The following is a 21,107-nucleotide window of genomic DNA, read 5'->3' as shown; positions in this document are numbered from 1 at the left end:
GGGGGCTGCAGCAGTCTGGATCCCTGGAACAGGTGTCTCTTCTGGACAGGTAGGATCACCGTCTCCTTCAGCTCTGTGATCACCTCGTCCAGACCTGCGATGTCTCTCCACGTGATCTGAAACACACCGTCGACGCTGACCTTTAGCGATCGGTCTGACGCCGTTTCCTCCCGCCCTCTCTACCTGTCGGGGGTTTACCTGCATGCTCAGCGGGTCCACCAGGTGAGCGGCGATGCTCATCTCATATTCAGACAGCTTCACGTTCGTCACGCCGATCTGACGCATCAGCTTCTCGGCCTGAAAGACAAAAAATGAGCGTTCACCCAAAGGGTTAACCTTAAAGTGACCTCGCTGACCTCTCATCCTGCTTCTCACCTGTTTCTGAGCCTCCACCTTCTGCTTCCTGGTGGGGTCGATGGCGTCCACCATCCACTTGATGGTAAAGTATGTGACGGCGCCGAATATGGTGAGACGGAAGAGCAGGCCGATGACCTCGTTCCTGCCCAGAGGGCGGGTGATGTTTTCAACTGGAACCTCCCTCAGCACCATCGTCAGGGTCAGCGGTGACAGGAAGTACACGCAGAGCTGCACGCCAACAACCACAGCAGCAGGTTCAGATTAAACCACGTAGTGCAGCAACGATCACCCAGTTACCGACTCAGCACCCTGCAGCGCAGATATCATGATTATTATTGTTTATTTTAATAATTGTTCCTTTTTCAATTCTTTATATTTCATTGTTTCTGCTTTGAACTCAAAGGTCAGGCCAATAAAGCCAAGTGAACTGAATGGTCTCAGAGTTTAAGTTTACAGTCTTTTTCATGGCTAAAACGAGTAATATTACCTATAAAAGTTTGCATTTTTATTGAACTACAAGTGCTTTAGGTGAATTGGATCCGAGCCGTTTTGAAATGCGCCTCCTGCTGAGTTACTTCTGATCTCCAGTTGAGCTCTGGCAGCTTTGTAGTTCTGCCCAGAAGCACATAAATGTTAAACTTGTCGTTTTTTTAAACAGGGTTTGGTGAGAAACCCCTCCTGACTTTCACTGACAGCCTACAAGACAAACAAACGACTCCTACTTTGGACCGAGCCGAATGAAGGAGGCTCCTGCAGAATGACCTCTGACCTGCAGTCGTGCTCTGACAGCTCGGTCTCGCGGGCACAAACTGAAAAGTTTAAGTAAATTGTTAAAATTTACACGGAGTCCGGCGGGACGTTCATTTCCGTGACATCGACACACAGCGGCCTGTCACTCTTAATATTCAGTGGAGACTCCGGGACCTCCTCCGGTCCCACTGGAAGTCCTCGGACCACAGGTTGGGACCCTCCGGTGTTCGCGTTATTAAGCGAGAGGCTAGCTGCTAACGTTAGCATTAGCTTGACCTTCTCGGCTCTCCGGGTGTATCAGAGCGGCTCCTCGCGGATTACAGGCCACATATCACCGGGGGGGGCACCGCGGGGCTCCGGTAAAACGGGGAAAGGAAACAGACAGAAACTCGTCGTTTATCGGTAAACGTGAGAAACTGTTACCTGTTCGCCTCCGGTAGTCACGTCGGCAGCGGCACTTCCTCAGTTCGTTCTTCGGTGGTGCTGGGATCACGCTGCGTGTTCTTCTTCTTCTACTGCTTTTACTGTAACTGCAAACATGGGGGGGGGTGCATCCAGCAGGTGGCGCAGTAACACAGCGGAAAAACCTCTTCATCATCATCATCATCATCACACACAGCGCCTCTTCCTGTTCAGTGTCTCCACACCAAACCCTTATTAAAAAACACACACATTTTACATCATATAACTGAAGGGCTGGTTAAAAGTCTCTTAAGTAAACACAACAACAATAATATATAATAATAAAAATCAGAACGTGTAAAAGTGCCGGATGTGAAACAGCCGCAGGGTTATTAGTAATGTCTGCTGGTTGCCAGGTGCTGATTTATTCACTCTGATGTTATTTGGGGTTTTTATGGGGAGTTTTGAATGGGAGGATAAAAACCATCAGAGCCTGGCAACCCTGTGTGCTGACAGGATGCGTTCAGCTAGCGGCTAACAAACTAGCATCGTCAAGTCAGATGGAGTCACCGCAACAACAGGAAGTGAAAGAATTAACAAAATAAAAACAGTTAATGTTCTACAGTTAATGAAGAATCAGATTCAGAAATACTTTATTACTCCCCGATTCTTTGTTACAGTACTCACACTGTCCGCCAATCCGAATGACTGTGAGGAAGTCCAACATCCGCTGCAGAGAGTATTTAAACCCAAACAAACAGAAATGTACTTATAAAGAGGAGCAGTAGTAAACTTACTTACATTCAGGGCTGTAGGCTGGACTTTTATAACATAGGAAGAATGAATAAATAAAAATAAAATATTAATAATCAGATTAAAGTAATAAAAATCTATATAGTTACTTCCAAACATAAATCTCTAAACGCGGTTTCAAAGTCTCCAAACAGCTGGAGTAAAAATCTGTTGAGGAAATATAAATGAATACAATTTCAAATATAGATTTTAAATATATGCCCAGCTGCTGGAGATAAATAAATACGTAAATTAGTTATTGTTTATGATTTTAAGAAGAATCAGAATCTGAGATAAGTAATATTTTACAGAAGGAATTTGCTTTGGTGCTGGACAAAAACATAAAAAAACGGAAATGTATAAATATATCAATAAAATTTGGCAAAATATAGAAGAGTAATAATAAATATAACTGCCAGCTGTGTTCGTGGGTTCAAGCCCTTTCCAGCAACAGTGATTTCAAAGTAATTTCACACAAAACATATCCTGCGAGCTTTGTAACATTGGACAAACCTTTTCTGATCTATGTCTGATTTGTGTTATGCCACGCCCATTTCTTGCCGTGTAGCGCCCCCTAGTGGTCGATTTGAATGAAACTGTCCGGGGCTCCTGTCTGAACATACACTGCGGGATTTGTGCTGATTGCCCATTTATGTCCTGAGCCACGCCCCTTTTGAAGTTCATTGGTCAATATCTTGAAAACAAAATGAGAAATCAACAAACTTATCGTCGGAGCCGCGGTGCAGGAGGAGATGTGTAATCTAATCATATATATGTGTGCAATATGGCAGTCTGGGCAGTAACACAAATTACCTAGTGCCTTCTTCTTTCTGTGTTTTTATGGCCAATGTCAACGTCATGAAAACTTTAAGACAATTTATGACAATTCCACTTCAATATCTCACTGTCAAAAAACAAAAAAGATTTGTATTTTAGTTTAGTTAAATGTAGTTCTTATTTTATTTAAAATTAAATTATTTTAGTAATTTATTCACGTATTTATCTTCTGCGGCATCAAATCTGTTCCATCTGTCTGGCCTTATTTCCTGGGGACTGAACGTCAGACCCAAATAAGCCTTCGACTTTTAACCCAGAGCTTTATTGTGAAGGCGCGGGCCGGATGTGCGCCGTGTTCCGCTCTGTGGCTTGACTCCGCGCAGCGTCGTCTCTCTCTTCCTCCGCTCGGAGGGATTTCTCTCCGCCGACCTGCGTCCAGTCACGGCGTCTCTGCTGCACACGGAGACCTGGAAGAGTCCGACCGGATCCGCCCGAAGTCTGGAGCGCCCGAGCTCATCGGAAAATAAACCCGCGGATGGTTCTGTCTCCAGGCGGGGACCTGGAAACCCGGGCCCGCAGTAGGAGCAGGGAGGAGGCCCCGACGCCCCCTTGTTCTGACCCAGAAAACAGCACCGACGGCCGGGCTGCCTGTCTACTAGAAGGCCGGCTAGCCTCTGGCCACGCCGGAGCTCGCAGGCTGGCTAACGGATAACGGGATATTTTAGTTCTATCATCGATCAGGAGGATTTTCTCCGCTGAGATAATAAATCGCGACCTTCTGGAGATCGGGAGCTGGTAGCTAGCTACCTCCGGCTAGCTGTCCCAGTTAGCTGCGTCTCTCCCCGGCTACCAGAGAGCGGAGGCTCCGGAGCGGGACGGAGGAACCGTCTCCCGGTACTTGTCTTCATCCCACGGACTTCACCGGAGAAACCGACCATGGCTGCTTTAATCAAAGAGATCGTCAGCAGGAATAAAAGGCGATACCAGGAGGACGGGTTCGACCTGGACCTGACCTGTATCCTTTCCCCGGTCCCGTCAGTTAGACTGCATCTGAGCTGGAACGTTCATGCAGAACTACGTTTAAAAATGTTGTCATTTAACAGGCTGTTCACTTGGAGCTGCTCCTCATGTCGGCGTGCGTTTACTACTTAAAACGGTACTTTTTTAGTGCGTTTACTACTTAAAGTTGGCCTTAAATTGGCAGTTTTCTCAACGGAGTTCGTCGTGTGCTTTATCGCCTACAGGAGAATGTGCTAGCCGGCGTCCGTCTGCGGTGACGCACCTGAGCCGCACCTGATCCAGGTGCTGATAACGTTTTATACGGCTGTGCGGATAAAGACAGTGATTTGCTCGCGAGTTGTTTTTAGTGTAGCAGCGCTGAAGGTAGTAGCTGCTAACAGGCTAAGCTAACAGCGGCGTTGCATCAGCAAACACACCTGAGAAAGCTACACCTGGAGACAAACCGTCACTCAGCAGAGCCGGATCACCGTTTATCAGTCGTGTCTGAAGCAGAACTAAAACCTAAACACTGGTATTAGAAGTAAAGTACTCTGGCTGCTGTAGTAATACCTCAAGAGTACTAAAACCTAAACACTGGTATTAGAAGTAAAAGTACTCTGGCTGCTGTAGTAATGCCTCAAGAGTACTAAAACCTAAACACTAGTATTAGAAGTAAAAGTACTCTGGCTGCTGTAGTAATGCCTCAAGAGTACTAAAACCTAAACACTGGTATTAGAAGTAAAAGTACTCTGGCTGCTGTAGTAATGCCTCAAGAGTACTAAAACCTAAACACTGGTATTAGAAGTAAAAGTACTCTGGCTGCTGTAGTAATGCCTCAAGAGTACTAAAACCTAAACACTAGTATTAGAAGTAAAAGTACTCTGGCTGCTGTAGTAATGCCTCAAGAGTACTAAAACCAAAACACTGGTATTAGAAGTAAAAGTACTCTGGCTGCTGTAGTAATGCCTCAAGAGTACTAAAACCTAAACACTGGTATTAGAAGTAAAAGTACTCTGGCTGCTGTAGTAATGCCTCAAGAGTACTAAAACCTAAACACTAGTATTAGAAGTAAAAGTACTCTGGCTGCTGTAGTAATGCCTCAAGAGTACTAAAACCTAAACACTAGTATTAGAAGTAAAAGTACTCTGGCTGCCGTAGTAATGCCTCAAGAGTACTAAAACCTAAACACTAGTATTAGAAGTAAAAGTACTCTGGCTGCTGTAGTAATTCCTCAAGAGTACTAAACCTAAACACTAGTATTAGAAGTAAAAGTACTCTGGCTGCTGTAGTAATACCTCAAGAGTACTAAAACCTAAACACTAGTATTAGAAGTAAAAGTACTCTGGCTGCTGTAGTAATGCCTCAAGAGTACTAAAACCTAAACACTAGTATTAGAAGTAAAGTACTCTGGCTGCTGTAGTAATGCCTCAAGAGTACTAAAACCTAAACACTAGTATTAGAAGTAAAAGTACTCTGGCTGCTGTAGTAATACCTCAAGAGTACTAAAACCTAAACACTAGTATTAGAAGTAAAAGTACTCTGGCTGCTGTAGTAATACCTCAAGAGTACTAAAACCTAAACACTAGTATTAGAAGTAAAAGTACTCTGGCTGCTGTAGTAATGCCTCAAGAGTACTAAAACCTAAACACTAGTATTAGAAGTAAAAGTACTCTGGCTGCTGTAGTAATGCCTCAAGAGTACTAAAACCTAAACACTAGTATTAGAAGTAAAAGTACTCTGGCTGCTGTAGTAATACCTCAAGAGTACTAAAACCTAAACACTAGTATTAGAAGTAAAAGTACTCTGGCTGCTGTAGTAATGCCTCAAGAGTACTAAAACCTAAACACTAGTATTAGAAGTAAAAGTACTCTGGCTGCTGTAGTAATGCCTCAAGAGTACTAAAACCTAAACACTAGTATTAGAAGTAAAAGTACTCTGGCTGCTGTAGTAATGCCTCAAGAGTACTAAAACCTAAACACTAGTATTAGAAGTAAAAGTACTCTGGCTGCTGTAGTAATGCCTCAAGAGTACTAAAACCTAAACACTAGTATTAGAAGTAAAGTACTCTGGCTGCTGTAGTAATACCTCAAGAGTACTAAAACCTAAACACTAGTATTAGAAGTAAAAGTACTCTGGCTGCTGTAGTAATACCTCAAGAGTACTAAAACCTAAACACTAGTATTAGAAGTAAAAGTACTCTGGCTGCTGTAGTAATGCCTCAAGAGTACTAAAACCTAAACACTAGTATTAGAAGTAAAAGTACTCTGGCTGCTGTAGTAATGCCTCAAGAGTACTAAAACCTAAACACTAGTATTAGAAGTAAAAGTACTCTGGCTGCTGTAGTAATGCCTCAAGAGTACTAAAACCTAAACACTAGTATTAGAAGTAAAAGTACTCTGGCTGCTGTAGTAATGCCTCAAGAGTACTAAAACCTAAACACTAGTATTAGAAGTAAAAGTACTCTGGCTGCTGTAGTAATGCCTCAAGTGTTTTTGTTCTGTCAAACCTCAACATGATTAAAATCTTCACACCAAATGTTTCTACATGACAAAAGTACAAGTACCTCTAATTTGTACTGAAGTACTTACAGTAAATACTGAGTTACTGTCACTGCTGCTAAAGAATCTCTAGCTGCAACTGGTAGCTGGAACTGGTAGCTGGAACTGGTAACTGGTAGCTGGTAGCTGGTAGCTGGAACTGGTAACTGGTAGCTGGAATTGGTAACTGGAATTGGTAGCTGGAACTGGTAACTGGTAGCTGGTAGCTGGAACTGGTAACTGGTAGCTGGAACTGGTAGCTGGTAGCTGGAACTGGTAACTGGTAACTGGTAGCTGGTAGCTGGTAGCTGGAATTGGTAACTGGTAGCTGGAACTGGTAGCTGGAACTGGTAACTGGTAGCTGGAACTTGGAACTGGTAGCTGGTAACTGGTAGCTGTTAGCTGGAACTGGTAGCTGTTAGCTGGAACTGGTAGCTGTTAGCTGGTAACTGGTAACTGGTAGCTGGAACTGGTAGCTGGAACTGGTAACTGGTAGCTGGTAGCTGGAACTGGTAGCTGGAACTGGTAACTGGTAGCTCGAACTTGGAACTGGTAGCTGGTAACTGGTAGCTGTTAGCTGGAACTGGTAGCTGTTAGCTGGAACTGGGAACTGGTAGCTGGAACTGGTAGCTGTTAGCTGTTAGCTGGTAACTGTTAGCTGGAACTTGGAACTGGTAGCTGGTAGCTGGTAACTGGTAGCTGTTAGCTGGAACTGGTAGCTGTTAGCTGGAACTGGGAACTGGTAGCTGGAACTGGTAGCTGGAACTGGGAACTGGTAGCTGGAACTGGTAGCTGGAACTGGGAACTGGTAGCTGGAACTGGGAACTGGTAGCTGGAACTGGGAACTGGTAACTGGTAGCTGGAACTGGTAGCTGGAACTGGTAACTGGTAGCTGGAACTTGGAACTGGTAGCTGGTAACTGGTAGCTGTTAGCTGGAACTGGTAGCTGTTAGCTGGAACTGGTAGCTGTTAGCTGGTAACTGGTAACTGGTAGCTGGAACTGGTAGCTGGAACTGGTAACTGGTAGCTGGTAGCTGGAACTGGTAGCTGGAACTGGTAACTGGTAGCTCGAACTGGTAGCTGGTAACTGGTAGCTGTTAGCTGTTAGCTGTTAGCTGGAACTGGTAGCTGTTAGCTGGAACTGGGAACTGGTAGCTGGTAACTGGTAGCTGTTAGCTGTTAGCTGGAACTGGTAGCTGTTAGCTGGAACTGGGAACTGGTAGCTGGAACTGGTAGCTGTTAGCTGTTAGCTGGTAACTGTTAGCTGGAACTTGGAACTGGTAGCTGGTAACTGGTAGCTGTTAGCTGGAACTGGTAGCTGTTAGCTGGAACTGGTAGCTGTTAGCTGGAACTGGGAACTGGTAGCTGGAACTGGTAGCTGGAACTGGGAACTGGTAGCTGGAACTGGTAGCTGGAACTGGGAACTGGTAGCTGGAACTGGGAACTGGTAGCTGGAACTGGGAACTGGTAGCTGGTAGCTGGAACTGGGAACTGGTAGCTGGTAGCTGGAACTGGGAACTGGTAGCTGGTAGCTGGAACTGGGAACTGGTAGCTGGTAGCGGGTACTGGTAGCTGGTAGCGGGTACTGGTAGCTGGTAGCGGGTACTGGTAGCTGGTAGCGGGTAGCGGACACTGGTAACTGGTAGCTGGTAGCGGGTACTGGTAACTGGTAGCGGGTACTGGTAACTGGTAGCGGGTACTGGTAACTGGTAGCTGGTAGCGGGTACTGGTAACTGGTAGCGGGTACTGGTAGCTGGTAGCGGGTACTGGTAACTGGAACAGGTACCGGTGCTGTCACTGGTTGCAGTAACTGTTACCTGGTAGAACTGGTAGCTGGAACTGGTAATTGTTAGCTGGAACTGGAAGCTGGAACTGGTAGCTGTAACTGGTAGCTGTAACTAGTAGCAGTAACTGGTACTGGAGCTGTAACTGGTAGCGGTAACTGGTAGCAGTAACTGGTAGCGGTAACTGGTAGCAGTAACTGGTAACTGGTAGCAGTAACTGGTAGCAGTAACTGGTAACTGGTAGCAGTAACTGGTAGCGGTAACTGGTAGCAGTAACTGGTAGCAGTAACTGGTAACTGGTAGCAGTAACTGGTAGCAGTAACTGGTAACTGGTAGCAGTAACTGGTAGCAGTAACTGGTAACTGGTAGCGGTAACTGGTAGCAGTAACTGGTAACTGGTAGCGGTAACTGGTAGCAGTAACTGGTAACTGGTAGCGGTAACTGGTAACTGGTAGCAGTAACTGGTAACTGGTAGCAGTAACTGGTAACTGGTAGCAGTAACTGGTAGCTGGAGCTGTAACTGGTAGCTGTAACTGGTAGCAGTAACTGGTACTGGAGCTGGAACTGGTAGCGGTAACTGGTAACTGGAAGCTGTAACTGGTAGCAGTAACTGGTACTGGAACTGGAAGCTGGAACTGGTAGCAGTAACTGGTACTGGAGCTGTAACTGGTAGCAGTAACTGGTACTGGAGCTGTAACTGGAAGCTGTAACTGGTAGCAGTAACTAGTAGCTGTTAGCTGTAACTGGAAGCTGTAATTGTTGCCACATCTTGTTAACAGCTGTTTCCAGTTGTCACGTCCTGTGCCTGAAGGCAGCGCCCACGTTATGACCCCATGCTGCTCCAGCTGCCGTCATTTAATAATTAAACACCATCAAACGGTGAAACATGGCGTAAACAGATTCAAGAGAAACCCGACACTAGACTCTCTCTGGAGGTTTCTGCTTCAGAAAGAAGGATTTCATGTTTCAGATGCAGAGAAATGATCTTATGTTCACGTGAAGCCGGCGTGCTGAGAGGCTGCAGGCGAGTGTGTGCGGGTGTGTGCGTGGTAGCGATGACATCATGGTTTTATGCTGGAGCGTCTAGTGGACGAGAGACAGACGAGAGAGAGGAGGGCGAGCTGACGGAACAAAGAAACCAGAGAAGAAGAGAGACAGGGAGGAGGACGAGTGCAGAGAGTTGTTGGTTTGGAACTCAAAGCATTCTGGGAAATAATGTCAGGTTGGAGCTCTGCTGCTGAGGCGCGGCAGGTAGCAGTACGATGCTAACGGGGGTCGTTCCTAACCCACTACCGCCTCGGTGGACCATAATGCACTGCAGGAGTTTAAAGGACCAGTTCTCTGTCTGTCAGACGTTCAGTCCGACGCCACTCAGCTGGTTAGCTTAGCATAAAGACTGGAAACAGCCCGACAGGCTCTGTGTTAGTAGTTACTTGTAATTATTTCAATTTTACCAGCATCTATATTTTAGAAACTAGTAAAGTAGAAATGGTTTCTAGAAACTCATAAATAAGTTCTAGTAGCTTTTAAATAGCGAGTAGCAAGTTTTAAGGAATAAGTGTTAAACAGCTCGCCGTATCGTACCGCAGCTGCATCGTACGTCAGAAACTGAAAGAAACAACGCGGGCGTCCCACTGCTTCCACTGGGCGTTCCTGGGAGGCATGATGGGAAATGTAGGAAATCAAACAGGTCCTCCAAACTAAAGCACAGATGACAAAGCTGCTGCTCGGTCTTTAGTTCGGCCACGTCTGTGTGAGGTCACAGGGAGACAGGAGGTAAACGGCGGTCAGACTCCTTGTTCGCTGCCGTACGTCACATGACCAAGGTTAAACGGGTTGTATTTCGGAACGCGCAACGGGGTCCAGGTCCAGAAGGAGATCCAGTGTTTGTTGGTCCTTAACGGAGCGCTCAGATATTTATCCAAACATCATAGCGATGGGTTTCCCCGCCGAGCGTCTGGAGGGAGTCTACAGGAACAACATCGACGACGTCGTACGGTGAGGCGGCTTCACGCGTTGTTACTCAGAGTTCAGTTCTGTGGGTGAACATGAACAGTGCAGCTGTGTAACTGAACCCGTCTGTCTCTCCCAGGTTTCTGGACTCGAAGCACAGGAACCACTATAAGATCTACAACCTGTAAGTACTGACTCATCTTTACTAATGCAGGTGGCGTGAGGGCCTTTAACGGTCAGATGTGAGTCACGCTGGTAAGCGCTGCAGGGAGGCTCGGCCGCTCTGCGACATCACAGTCACGCATTTAACCCCCAAAACCCCGACGTCCCAGCAGGCCAAAGGTTTGTTCCGTTAGCTGAAATTGTCCCATTTGAAAGAAACAAAGAGTTACCAGGTTGAAGCGCGCAGAGTCGCCGCCGCCACAGTCCGCTTCCAACAGACGGTGCGCCGCAAAGTGTTGAGCATCGTCTGTCATCCTGTCCTGCAGACCAACCGCTTCACCTGTCGGCCCTGCAGGTCTCCGGGGTCCCCCCCAACGTCCCTGTCCTCTTTAAGGAGAGGAGACTGTGCAGACAGAACCTGACGTCAGCCTCTTCTACCACGAAGGCTCCGATCAGGGCTGAACCTTCGGGGGGGAAATCTTTAGCTAAAGTTCAATATTCACTGTCGGTCTGTTTTTGACGGAAGACGCTTCAAGCAGCACGGAGCAGATGAACCAGACAGGAAGTCAGACACAGAACAGTGGAGAGAATAAATAAAACACCCTGTGCAGACGACAACACGCACAGAACAAACTAAAATAAACCATTTAGCTACGTACTGAATCACAGTAGAAGCAAACACTGATTACCAAATCAACAAAATCTAAACACGTCAGCTCTGATTCTGCCGGAGGAGGCGGCGCATGGCGAGCAGGTCTGACTGTTTAAAACGGGTCAGATGTTTAATTAACCTACACTTTAATCGCCGTCGTCACGAGTAGCTACTCGCGTTCTTTCAGATGGTTCAGCCCTGGTTCCCGTACGTGAGCGTGCTCAGAGCCAACGTCGCCGACCTCAGACCACCCCGTGTCCTCAACAGCAAAGTTTTCGTCTTGGCGGATGTTAAAGCGTTGATGTGATTATGGGGAGAGTAAAAATACTGACTGTGGCGGGGCGCCGCGGTCTCGAACAGTGCGCTACGAGGACTTCGTCTGTGTCTGTCGCTGGTGGTTGTAACGTCTTCCTGTCCGTCCACAGGTGTGCGGAGCGACACTACGACACGGCCAAGTTCAACTGTCGAGGTGAGAGTCCTCAGAGAGGAAGGAGGGGCTGCAGGTGGACTCGAGTCCTTCGACCCGTCTCACAGCTCTGTCCTGTCTGTCTCTCTCAGTGGCTCAGTATCCGTTCGAGGACCACAACCCCCCCCAGCTGGAGCTGATCAAGCCGTTCTGCGAGGACTTGGATCAGTGGCTGAGCGAGGACGAGCAGCACGTCGCCGCCATCCACTGCAAGGCGGGAAAAGGCCGCACCGGCGTGATGATCTGCGCCTACCTGCTGCACCGAGGCAAGTTTCAGGAAGCTCAGGAGGCCATGGACTTCTACGGAGAGGTCCGCACCCGGGACAAGAAGGTAACGCATTTCATTTCCTGTAGCTTCACGTGTGACACTGAAGTCCGTAAAGAGTCTGGGTCCCGATTGGCTACCTGAGCCGACTCGTCTGCAGCGTGCGCTTTGTGTTTGTGTCCAGGGCGTGACGATCCCCAGCCAGCGCCGTTACGTCATCTATTACAGCTTCCTGCTGAGGAACCAGCTGCTGTACAAACCTGTGGCGCTGCTGTTCCATAAGATGCTGTTCGAGACCGTCCCCATGTTCACCGGAGGAAACTGCAGTAAGTCCGGCTGCCCGCGGCCGACGCAGCGCCAGAAGCCCGCTGACGGAGGGAGTAACCGCTGTGTTGTGTTTGTGGTGCAGATCCCCAGTTCGTGGTGTACCAGCTGAAGGTCAAAATCCACACGTCGAACCCCGCCAACACCCGGCGGGAAGACAAAATCATGCTGTTCGAGTTCCCACAGCCACTTCCTGTCTGCGGAGACATCAAGGTGGAGTTCTTCCACAAGCAGAACAAGATGATGAAGAAGGTGAAGAGGAGGAGGACTGGGGGAGGGGGGGAGGATGGATGGAGGCGGGGAGGGAGAGGGGGAGGATGGATTGGGGGGGGGGGGGCTGGATGAGAGGGGGAGGAGGGAGGAGGACGGGGGGAAGGATGGATGAGGGAGGGAGGAGGACGGGGGGAAGGATGGATGAGGGGGGGAGGAGGACGGGGGAAGGATGGATGAGGGAGGGAGGAGGACGGGGGGAAGGATGGATGAGAGGGGAAGGATGGATGAGAGGGGAAGGATGGATGAGGGAGGGAGGAGGACGGGGGGAAGGATGGATGAGAGGGGGAGGAGGACGGGGGGAGGATGGATGAGGGGAGGGAGGAGGACGGGGGGAAGGATGGATGAGAGGGGGGAGGAGGACGTGGGGAGGAGGGAGGAGGACGGGGGGAAGGATGGGGGGGGGGGATGGATGAGAGGAGGGAGGAGGACGGGGGGGAAGGATGGGGGGGGGGGAAGGATGGGGGGGGGGGGTGGATGAGAGGAGGGAGGAGGACGGGGGGGATGGATGAGAGGAGGGAGGAGGACGGGGGGGAAGGATGGGGGGGTGGGGGGGGTGGATGAGAGGAGGGAGGAGGACGGGGGGGAAGGATGGGGGGGGGGGGATGGAGGAGGCGGGGAGGACGGGGGAGGAGGGGGGAGGAGGGTCAGGCTGCCCCTGACTTTGCTGGGATTCATCTCTTCTCCACAGCTTGTTTTTATGGCATGAATGGATTTTAGTTTTGTTGCTTTATGAAGTTTTGTCGAACGTTGTTTCTTTGAAGTCCTGTCTGATGTCTGTGAAATATGACGCCCTGCTGCCGGTGTCTGTGATTGGTCATGTGCTGTTAACCCCGCCTCTTTATGCGAACGCGCTCACGGCCTGGGTTATGGAGTTGATGACCAGCAGGTTAGTGAAGCCAGATCGTGAACGCAGACCCGGGTATGTTGGACTCGCTTTGTGGTACAGGGACCGGGTCTTCTTGGTGAGATCCACCAGGAATGTTCTTCACAACGATGAAGCCCACTTATCTCCTGGGAACTCTGTTCTTCCAGGAAAAGATGTTCCACTTCTGGGTCAACACCTTCTTCATCCCGGGGCCGGAGGAGAACCACGACAAACTTGAGAACGGCAGCGCGGGCACGCCACGGGATCCGTCCGACAGGACGCACCAGAGCTCGGGGACGACGACGACGACGACGATGATGATGATTGGAGGAGAACCCAACGACAGAGACTACCTGGTCCTCAGTCTGACCAAGAACGACCTGGACAAGGCCAACAAGGACAAGGCCAACAGGAACTTCTCACCGAATTTCAAGGTAAAACGTGTCAGTTGTTTCATCGCTCGGCGTGCGTGTGCAGTACCTAGGTACGCACTGATAGCCAATCAGACGCAGAGCAGGGCGGGTCCTGACAAGCAAGGTAGTGCGATCCAAAACAAAGCGGGCCACAGTAGCCGCCAGGCGAGCAGCAAAGGCTGGACGACCATCCAGCTGCGTTCAGTTCAGGAGCAGAGTTTTCTGTGGGAGACGGGAGCTTCTTCGCTCTGCAGATTTATGACACAGTAACGGAGACGGAAGAAGCCACAAAGCAGAATAAGACCTCTTTAATAATAATGTTGTCAATCTATAAAATCAGTCGTTGCGTGTTGATGCTGCCGCATCGCTTCAGATCTGCCGGCAGACGCGGCTCGTACATCATTATAACAACTACGACAGCTTGTAGTCAGATTAGCCGCTGAACTCTGACCTTTCGACTGACAGCTGGTCCGACCCAGTAGTAGGTCACATGTCCCTTTCGCAGCCTACAGCAGCCAATGAGAGCCCGCGCTGTAAGGAAGGGCCGGCCCTGTTATTTCCTGGGTAGGACGAGCCAATTGCAACCAGCTGTGCCGATGACGGGCGCTTCCTGTAGCCAATAAGATTCTGACAATAACGATATCCAGCTTTAAGTAGGAAGTTCATGATCTACCAGCAGAAAAACCCGTCGGCAGCAGCCGCCTGCCGCCGAGGGGCGGGGCTGCTTTAGAAAAAATACGCTGAGACAGACATTCAGAAAAACCAGATCGTCCCGCCGGCCGGGTCGTGACTGATCCGGGACCTCGCTAAACCGCCCAGCGTGTGGTGCTGATGGGCTACGACAGCCGGTGCCCCCCACCAGCTGCCAGTGCACGTTCAGGATCTAACAGTCTGATTTATTTTGTTGTCTGCTTCAGGTGAAACTATATTTCACCAAGACGGTAGAGGAAGGAGCGAACTGTGACGCGAGCAGCACGCCGGCCTCGGTGACGCCAGACGTCAGCGACAACGAACCTGACCATTACCGATACTCGGACACCACGGACTCGGACCCGGAGAACGAGCCGTTCGAAGAGGACCATCACAATCAGATCACGAAAGTCTGACACTCTCACACACAAACAGATAAATATACACACACACAGTATGTATGTATGTATACACACTCATGAACCCCCAATCTGAGACTGGCGAGTTGTTAGCTAACGGGGGAATATAACCGACGGACCAGAACTGATCTGTGGGGCTCAGATCGGTATATAAGCTCCCCCCTCCCATCTTTTGCTCAGTGCACAGCTGGACAATCACATGACATGGCGGTCGGAGGCGAGGAGGAGGGCGGGGGATACGTGTGGGGGGCGGGGCGACAGACGGCGATCGGACAGACAGGAGATTTAAAAAAATAAAGGAGTAAAACTTGAAAAAAATACAAGGAAACGGAGAGTCCCCCTCTTCAGAGACCACCCGGTTGGATGAATCCCGTCGTGTCCGCCCAGTTTTAGTCCATCTCTGACGGCTGCCTCTTCTCTCTGTGTGCCGGCCTCGCGTGGTTCAGCCCAAAGTTACCTTATTTGTTGCAGAAGTCATTGCAAACTTCCCGTGGAGGCCAGCAGGGCCGCGGCGTTCCTTCAGCTAAATTAAATCTGTGCTTATTTAAAATTAGGCATTTCTTAGGCCAGGAATCTGTTAATGTTAGTTTTCTTCTTGACAAGTTCAGCAGGCACTGAAACTGAAGTAGGACATTTATGAAAGCAGGATAATGATTTCAATAAACCAGAATGTTTTTAACACGTCCGACCAGCAGCCTGCAGATGTAGGAAAGAAACACTACCGGGGGTCCGTGGGATGGTTCTGGTTTTAAAAACCCTCCGGATGATGAAAGAGCCGGCTGGACTGGACCTTGTTGAGCTGGTCTGGTTTGTGTTCTTTTATCTAAAATCTTTTGTTTTGAGGGTTTAACCAGATTATTTTTTGTGATCTTGACATTGGAAACTCCCCAACCAAAGAAACTCTGAGCCCCCCGAACGAAGCGGCGCACACAGAGAGAAGCGGCGGCCTGCTGTTTGAATGTGACGGTGCAGAAGAGAAACTTTGATTATTCACTCTGTCAATCATCTACTGTTGAAAACACGTACAGTTCAAACCTACTGTGAACAAACACGCTATTACTACTTTTCTGTCTGTCTACAGTTTTGCACAGAAGGATTCTCTTCCGCCCTTCAATCAGCTCCTACAGTCACAGAGAAGTTTACTCTGCCGTATATCAAACATTAAGCTAAGCAACAAACGAGCTGCACACAGTATAATCATCCCTTCAGCCCGGTCTGTGCGCCTACGCAGGCTAACGCACCCTGACACAAACTAAAGCTGAAATCTATTACTCGGAGCGCTTGGTTTGATGTGCCTGGGATGCCAGGCGGGTGGGGTTTGCACTTTATAAAGGACAGTTCACTGAATATTAATGGCTTAGTATGTATTTCCTGTTAAGCTCGGTCCATCCGTGGAAGCCAGCTGGGCTCACGTTGTGCTGGTTGTGTCGAGTTGAAAGCTCGTCCTCACCTCAGGGGTTCTCAACCTTGGTGTCAGGACCCAGCGTGGGTTTGCGGTAGATGTGTCTAAGTGATGTGTGCTTGATAGATTCGTAGTTAAGATAACCGTCTGGTCCATCTGGAGCTCCCTCCGTGCTCTTGAGGACTCTTGAGTCGCAGGTATTTTGGGATCACCGGACAGGAGAAACCCCACCAAGGTGCCCGGGGGCCGGCTGAGCGCGGTCTCCGACGGGCAGCCCGGCGCCCGGCCGAGCAGCTTCCAGCAGGTTTCGCAACCACAGCGGGTCTCGAGAGCCTCTGTGTGTCTTTTGGTTTCTGACACTTCAAAAAGGGTGGTGCTCTCTATAATCACTATTACTCTGTCCATAGGCTATTAATCGTTTCACTCACTACTACGTCTTGGAGACATTTAAGCACTTAAAGTCGTGCAAACCGTACCTTTAACGCCAGGGACGACAGTTTGAGGATCAGCAGGTTCGAGACTCTTCCGTCTGGCAGCTGAACGTCAGGGATGCTCCGATTAGATCCTGGGTTTAATTAGAGGAAACCAGTCCAAAGCTAATCACCGGTTGGTTCCAGTCCTTTGGGCTCTGAACGGACGTTTGGATGATTGTACCTTCATGCGTACCTTGACCCCTCACGGCTGGCCGGGAACCTGCGCGGTGCCAATCAAGTTTTAAAATCGCTGAATCTAGACGCCACGAGCCATTTGTTCTGAATGGCATCAGATCGATTGGCGCGTCTAAAGGAACATCTGGCACCAGGTCGGCCGTGGGGGGAGGTTTTAGCCCTGATGTCTGATTTCCGTCCCTGCGTTTGGTGCTACCACCTACCATTGGCTCTGTGTCGGTCCTGTAGGCCCCGTCAAGAGCCTGATCACACAGGACGCGCTCCGGAGGCTAGCAAACACCAAATCCTCTGCTTTTATTCTGTCAGTGCCCCCAAGGCCCACTAGCAGACAGAAAGCATGTTAGATCTGGGGTTAGGTTAGGAAAGGCTACTGATGAGAACATGTCTGGTTACAATCAGAACATCCCATCCAAAAACGGGCTTTGACCTGGTTGGAGAAACAATTGAACCAATCAGAGCAGATTTATTTCAGGGATTAAGGACGGTAACGTGCCAGAAAACTGTTCACAAAAGTGCCGATGAGTATAGATTCGACATCCTGATTATCAGATTGAACATCTGGATCACTCAAAACTCCTCAAAGTCATCGGAGCCGATAGAAAAGGAGCGCGCCGCGGATAAATTGGCGTCCTGTGCGATCGCGTCTTGATGTGCAGCTCTCCGGCTTGGTGAAAACCTTGTAGCCAGACGGAGCTTTTGAACAGCCACTGCCGGGGGCCTGCTGTTCGTCCTGTTGGGTTTGAGGTGCTAAGCTAAGCTAGCCAGGGCTGCTGCTGAGCCTGTTACGCGTCTGTGGTGCTCTCTACCAGCCGCGAGTGTTCGTCCAGTCTCGATCTGCGACGCCGAGCAGCTCTGCCGTCAGCGAGGCGATCTATCCACGGGCTCTGTTTGTGTATTTTACAACGACAACACACTTCCTGTCTGGAGTCCTGTCAGGTGCTCTCAGGTCTGGCCTCACTTCCTGTCACCGACCCGTTCAGACACGACCGGTGTGTAGACCTGTTCTCGGGAGGGGCTTAAAACCTTGCCCAGCAGTTCACCCAGAAAACACCTGGATCCAGTGTTCCACAGATCTCCTGCTGGACAAACGGCCGTGCGCTGAGCGGGTTTCGGGGATGTGAGGCCGGGCAGGTGCTGTCCACGTCTTTGACCGTTTCAGGTGCTTGATGTATTTTTCTTTTGACCATTTTACACGTCGCAGAAAACACGTCCATCGGGGTGATTGGTAGAACTCTGCAGAATCTAAAACTATAGAGTGAAAGGTTTTAAACAGAATTCCCATTGGATGGTCCGGGTTCCTGCACCGATGCAGAACGCCGGACAGAAAACAGAAAAGGACATGTCGGGAACGTGTTGAGTGAAATCAGCCGAGTCTGAGACAGACACGAGTTTGCGTCTGGAATCGGGAACCTTGAGCTTGGTTTTGGCGTTTTACGCCCCACTGACACTCTGAATGACCTTTTCACCTCCAACAATCACAGTTACGTTAACAGAACACGTTCAGGCTCCTGGTGGTTCCTTCAGCTGGAGAGCTTTTGTTTTGTCGACGACGCTTCAGCTCTGTTTACATCTCATCACCAAACCTGCCAAATGAAGCTCAGACTCTGACCCTTCGTCCTTTTGTTTGCTGGTTAGTTAGGAGCTGACGAGGGGAACGCGATCTGTGTTCCTTCTTTTCGCCTGAAGGTGCGGTCACGTTGGCCCGCGTTCACGCTCCCGGAGTAACGGGATGTGGCGTCGGGGTCGTCCGCGTGTTTCTACTGGCTGAACGTGCACGTTCAGATGTGGTAGGTGACCTTTCACCTGTGAGTCGTCCGGACTTATTGAAGTGAACGAGAACGCCGTGCGGCCGCACCTTCTACCTGAAGCCAACAACAGCTTCCTGCTCCTCAACAGCTGCTGCAGCTCAGAGTCGTGGGCATCAGCCGCCTCCGTCGACACCTATTTAAACTTTTCAGACCCAGTTGCATCTTTGTTAAACGCCCAACCTGTCCAGGTCGATTGACCGTATGCTAAGCCCCGCCCCCTTAGTTCCTGCTGCTAACCCACTGATCCTTCAGTCCTGATCAGGATTCAGAGCGACCCGCGTTCTGCCGGACTCCCTGCAGAAGCTGTTGGAGCAGAACCCGGTCGTTTGGTTCAGGTTCAGGTTTCAGCTCAGCGGTCCAGAGTTTCTGTTCATCACAATGATTGTTAATTAAAATAAAAACAGAAAACTCGCCGTACCTACCGGTCTGTACCACCGTGAGAACATTTCATGTTAAAATGCCCCCCCCCCCTTTTATTCTGTCCCTTCTTGTTTTATAATGAAATAAAAACACTGTAAAGGTGAATAAACTATTTATAAACATCTGTCTGTGTTGCTTTTGGAATTATTGAAGAACTACAACTCCCATGAGTCTGCTGCTGACGAGTTAAAGAAATATGACGTGTTGTAAATGACATCAGCTGTTTCACATCCACACGCTGGCTCAGCGTTCGGGCTCCATAAGGCAACGAACACGTGAGAATATTTAAAACTCTGCTCGACTGACGCATCAATTTAAATAGAATTTTTCTCCTGTTCACTTTATTCAGGAGAATAAACTGCTGCAGGTAGGTTTTAATTCTGGATTAAATCTGGATCTTTTTGTGGCTGAAAATTATCTTAAATTGTGTTTTCAGGGAAAATCAACCAAACAAGTGTTTGTTTATTCAGAAAGGATTTAAGCTTGTAGAACTCAGAGGGAATATCTGGATCCATCTCAACCCGTTTCATCCTCTTGCCGTGTGAGGCACCGTCTTTCTTTTCTCCTCTTCATGTGCGTACGCATGGTTCATAGCCTTTGTTTGGGAAGTGGCGTCCGCACGTTTCCAGCCCTGTTTTGTGCAGCGTTTATACATGAGATGAACACAAAGGCTAACATGGTGATGCTGTCAGATCAGAAACACTGAGCCTGAGGGGGAAGTGATGCCACATTGCTCATGTTGCTAATCGAGGCGTTAAAGAGACAGAAATCTTAATAAGAATTCGCTAGTAGAAAATATAAAATAGACATCAAACTGTTTCAGTATTGTCTGATTTTATACCTCTTTTGAAAAGAAATCTTTACTGAAACACAGCACTGATGATAAGAGATGGAACAGACTTAAGTCCTTAAAATTATAAATGTACATACAAACAATTCACGTTCACACATAAGGACAGCTGAGAGTCACCTGTGCATGTGTTTGGACGGTGGCCTGGGACGACGGTGCTAACCACTGCGCCACCGTGCCGCATCAGTGTGTCGCGTTGCACCTAATTCTCATTTTCAGCAGCAGCTACCAGCCACTCTGGTTCAGTCAGGAAGGTCACTGTACGAGAGGCGTCTTCTGCAGCTGTCGCTCACGTCCGGGCTCGCTGGGCTGCAGTCGGAACATTTTCCTGTTTCGCTCCCACGCGGCAAATGGTCTGTATTTTTTTAGTTCTAGTCTCTCGTTGCTTCACATTCACCCGTTCACGCTCTGATGGCGCAGCCACCAGGAGCAGTTCACACGCAGAATAGGTTTTATTATAATAGCTTGAATTATTCAAATTTAAATGCATGCAGATATACTTTATGTTGCCTTGTAGTTCATGTTGTGCGGTGTCATTTGGCTGCTACTCGTGAGGGCGGGGGACAGAGTTCACAGGTAGGAAACCGGACTTCAGATGGCGTTCCATGGTACTCTTTCTAGATGGAGGTCTGAAATTTCCGACCTGGTTTGCATACGTTTCATCCGCTCCATAGAATGACCTGCAGCTACTCTCTGAGCCTGTTGCTCTCAGGACACTTATGGATGCTGCTGATTATTAACTTCTGAAGTAACTGTCAGCAGCTACTGGTCTTCTTTTTTAGTTTTTAAGTTAATATCCCACCATAAAACTGGAAAAAAACTGCATATTGTAAAACTGTCAGTGTCGAGCTACCAGGAAATTTTATAAGAATACATCCAGATTTTGTCAACTTAGTTCTTGTCACATTATTGACACATTTGAAAATCAGAATATATATAATTAGCTGATGTCTAAGTGTTGGACGCGTTCACATGTTGACCTGATGGTGGCGCTGGAGAGCAGGTTCTCACAGTTCATCCTGAGGGGAGCATGAAGGTCTGAACCAGGTTACCACCTGTCCAACAGCTGCAGGTGTTTC

The 21,107-nt window shown here is 48.8% G+C and overlaps 2 protein-coding genes across 4 annotated transcripts; one reads left to right on the top strand and one right to left on the bottom strand.

Moving 5' to 3' along the window:
- Positions 1–1,668, bottom strand: atad1b (ATPase family AAA domain containing 1b; the record flags this gene model as incomplete). 2 transcript variants are annotated; one of them, XM_038694820.1, is given in 4 exon segments in its annotated part: positions 1–116; positions 199–297; positions 376–666; positions 1,531–1,668. In XM_038694820.1, coding segments are annotated over 3 exon segments (389 nt in total), but the record flags the coding sequence as incomplete, so codon positions are not given.
- A 2,313-nt stretch (positions 1,669–3,981) lies between these two features.
- Positions 3,982–19,302, top strand: LOC119884419 (phosphatidylinositol 3,4,5-trisphosphate 3-phosphatase and dual-specificity protein phosphatase PTEN-like). 2 transcript variants are annotated; one of them, XM_038694819.1, is made up of 9 exons: positions 3,982–4,093; positions 10,312–10,396; positions 10,491–10,535; positions 11,591–11,634; positions 11,724–11,962; positions 12,081–12,222; positions 12,306–12,472; positions 13,532–13,792; positions 14,689–19,302. In XM_038694819.1, exons 1-9 carry the CDS (start codon positions 4,015–4,017, stop codon positions 14,875–14,877), a joined length of 1,251 nt encoding a protein of 416 aa, XP_038550747.1. In that variant the 5' UTR covers positions 3,982–4,014; the 3' UTR covers positions 14,878–19,302. The 2 variants fall into 2 exon arrangements, with proteins under 2 accessions (XP_038550747.1, XP_038550746.1); XM_038694818.1 differs by having other exon boundaries at positions 13,526–13,792.
- The last annotated feature ends 1,805 nt before the right edge of the window (positions 19,303–21,107 follow it).

The sequence above is a fragment of the Micropterus salmoides genome, unplaced genomic scaffold (genome assembly GCF_014851395.1).
Source record: "Micropterus salmoides isolate LMB-PRFRI ecotype aquatic unplaced genomic scaffold, ASM1485139v1 Ms_hic_scaffold_3425, whole genome shotgun sequence".
Taxonomy (NCBI): Eukaryota; Metazoa; Chordata; class Actinopteri; order Centrarchiformes; family Centrarchidae; genus Micropterus; species Micropterus salmoides.
The sequence above is the reverse complement of the archived record's forward strand: the minus strand, read 5'-3'. Positions and strand labels throughout refer to the sequence as shown.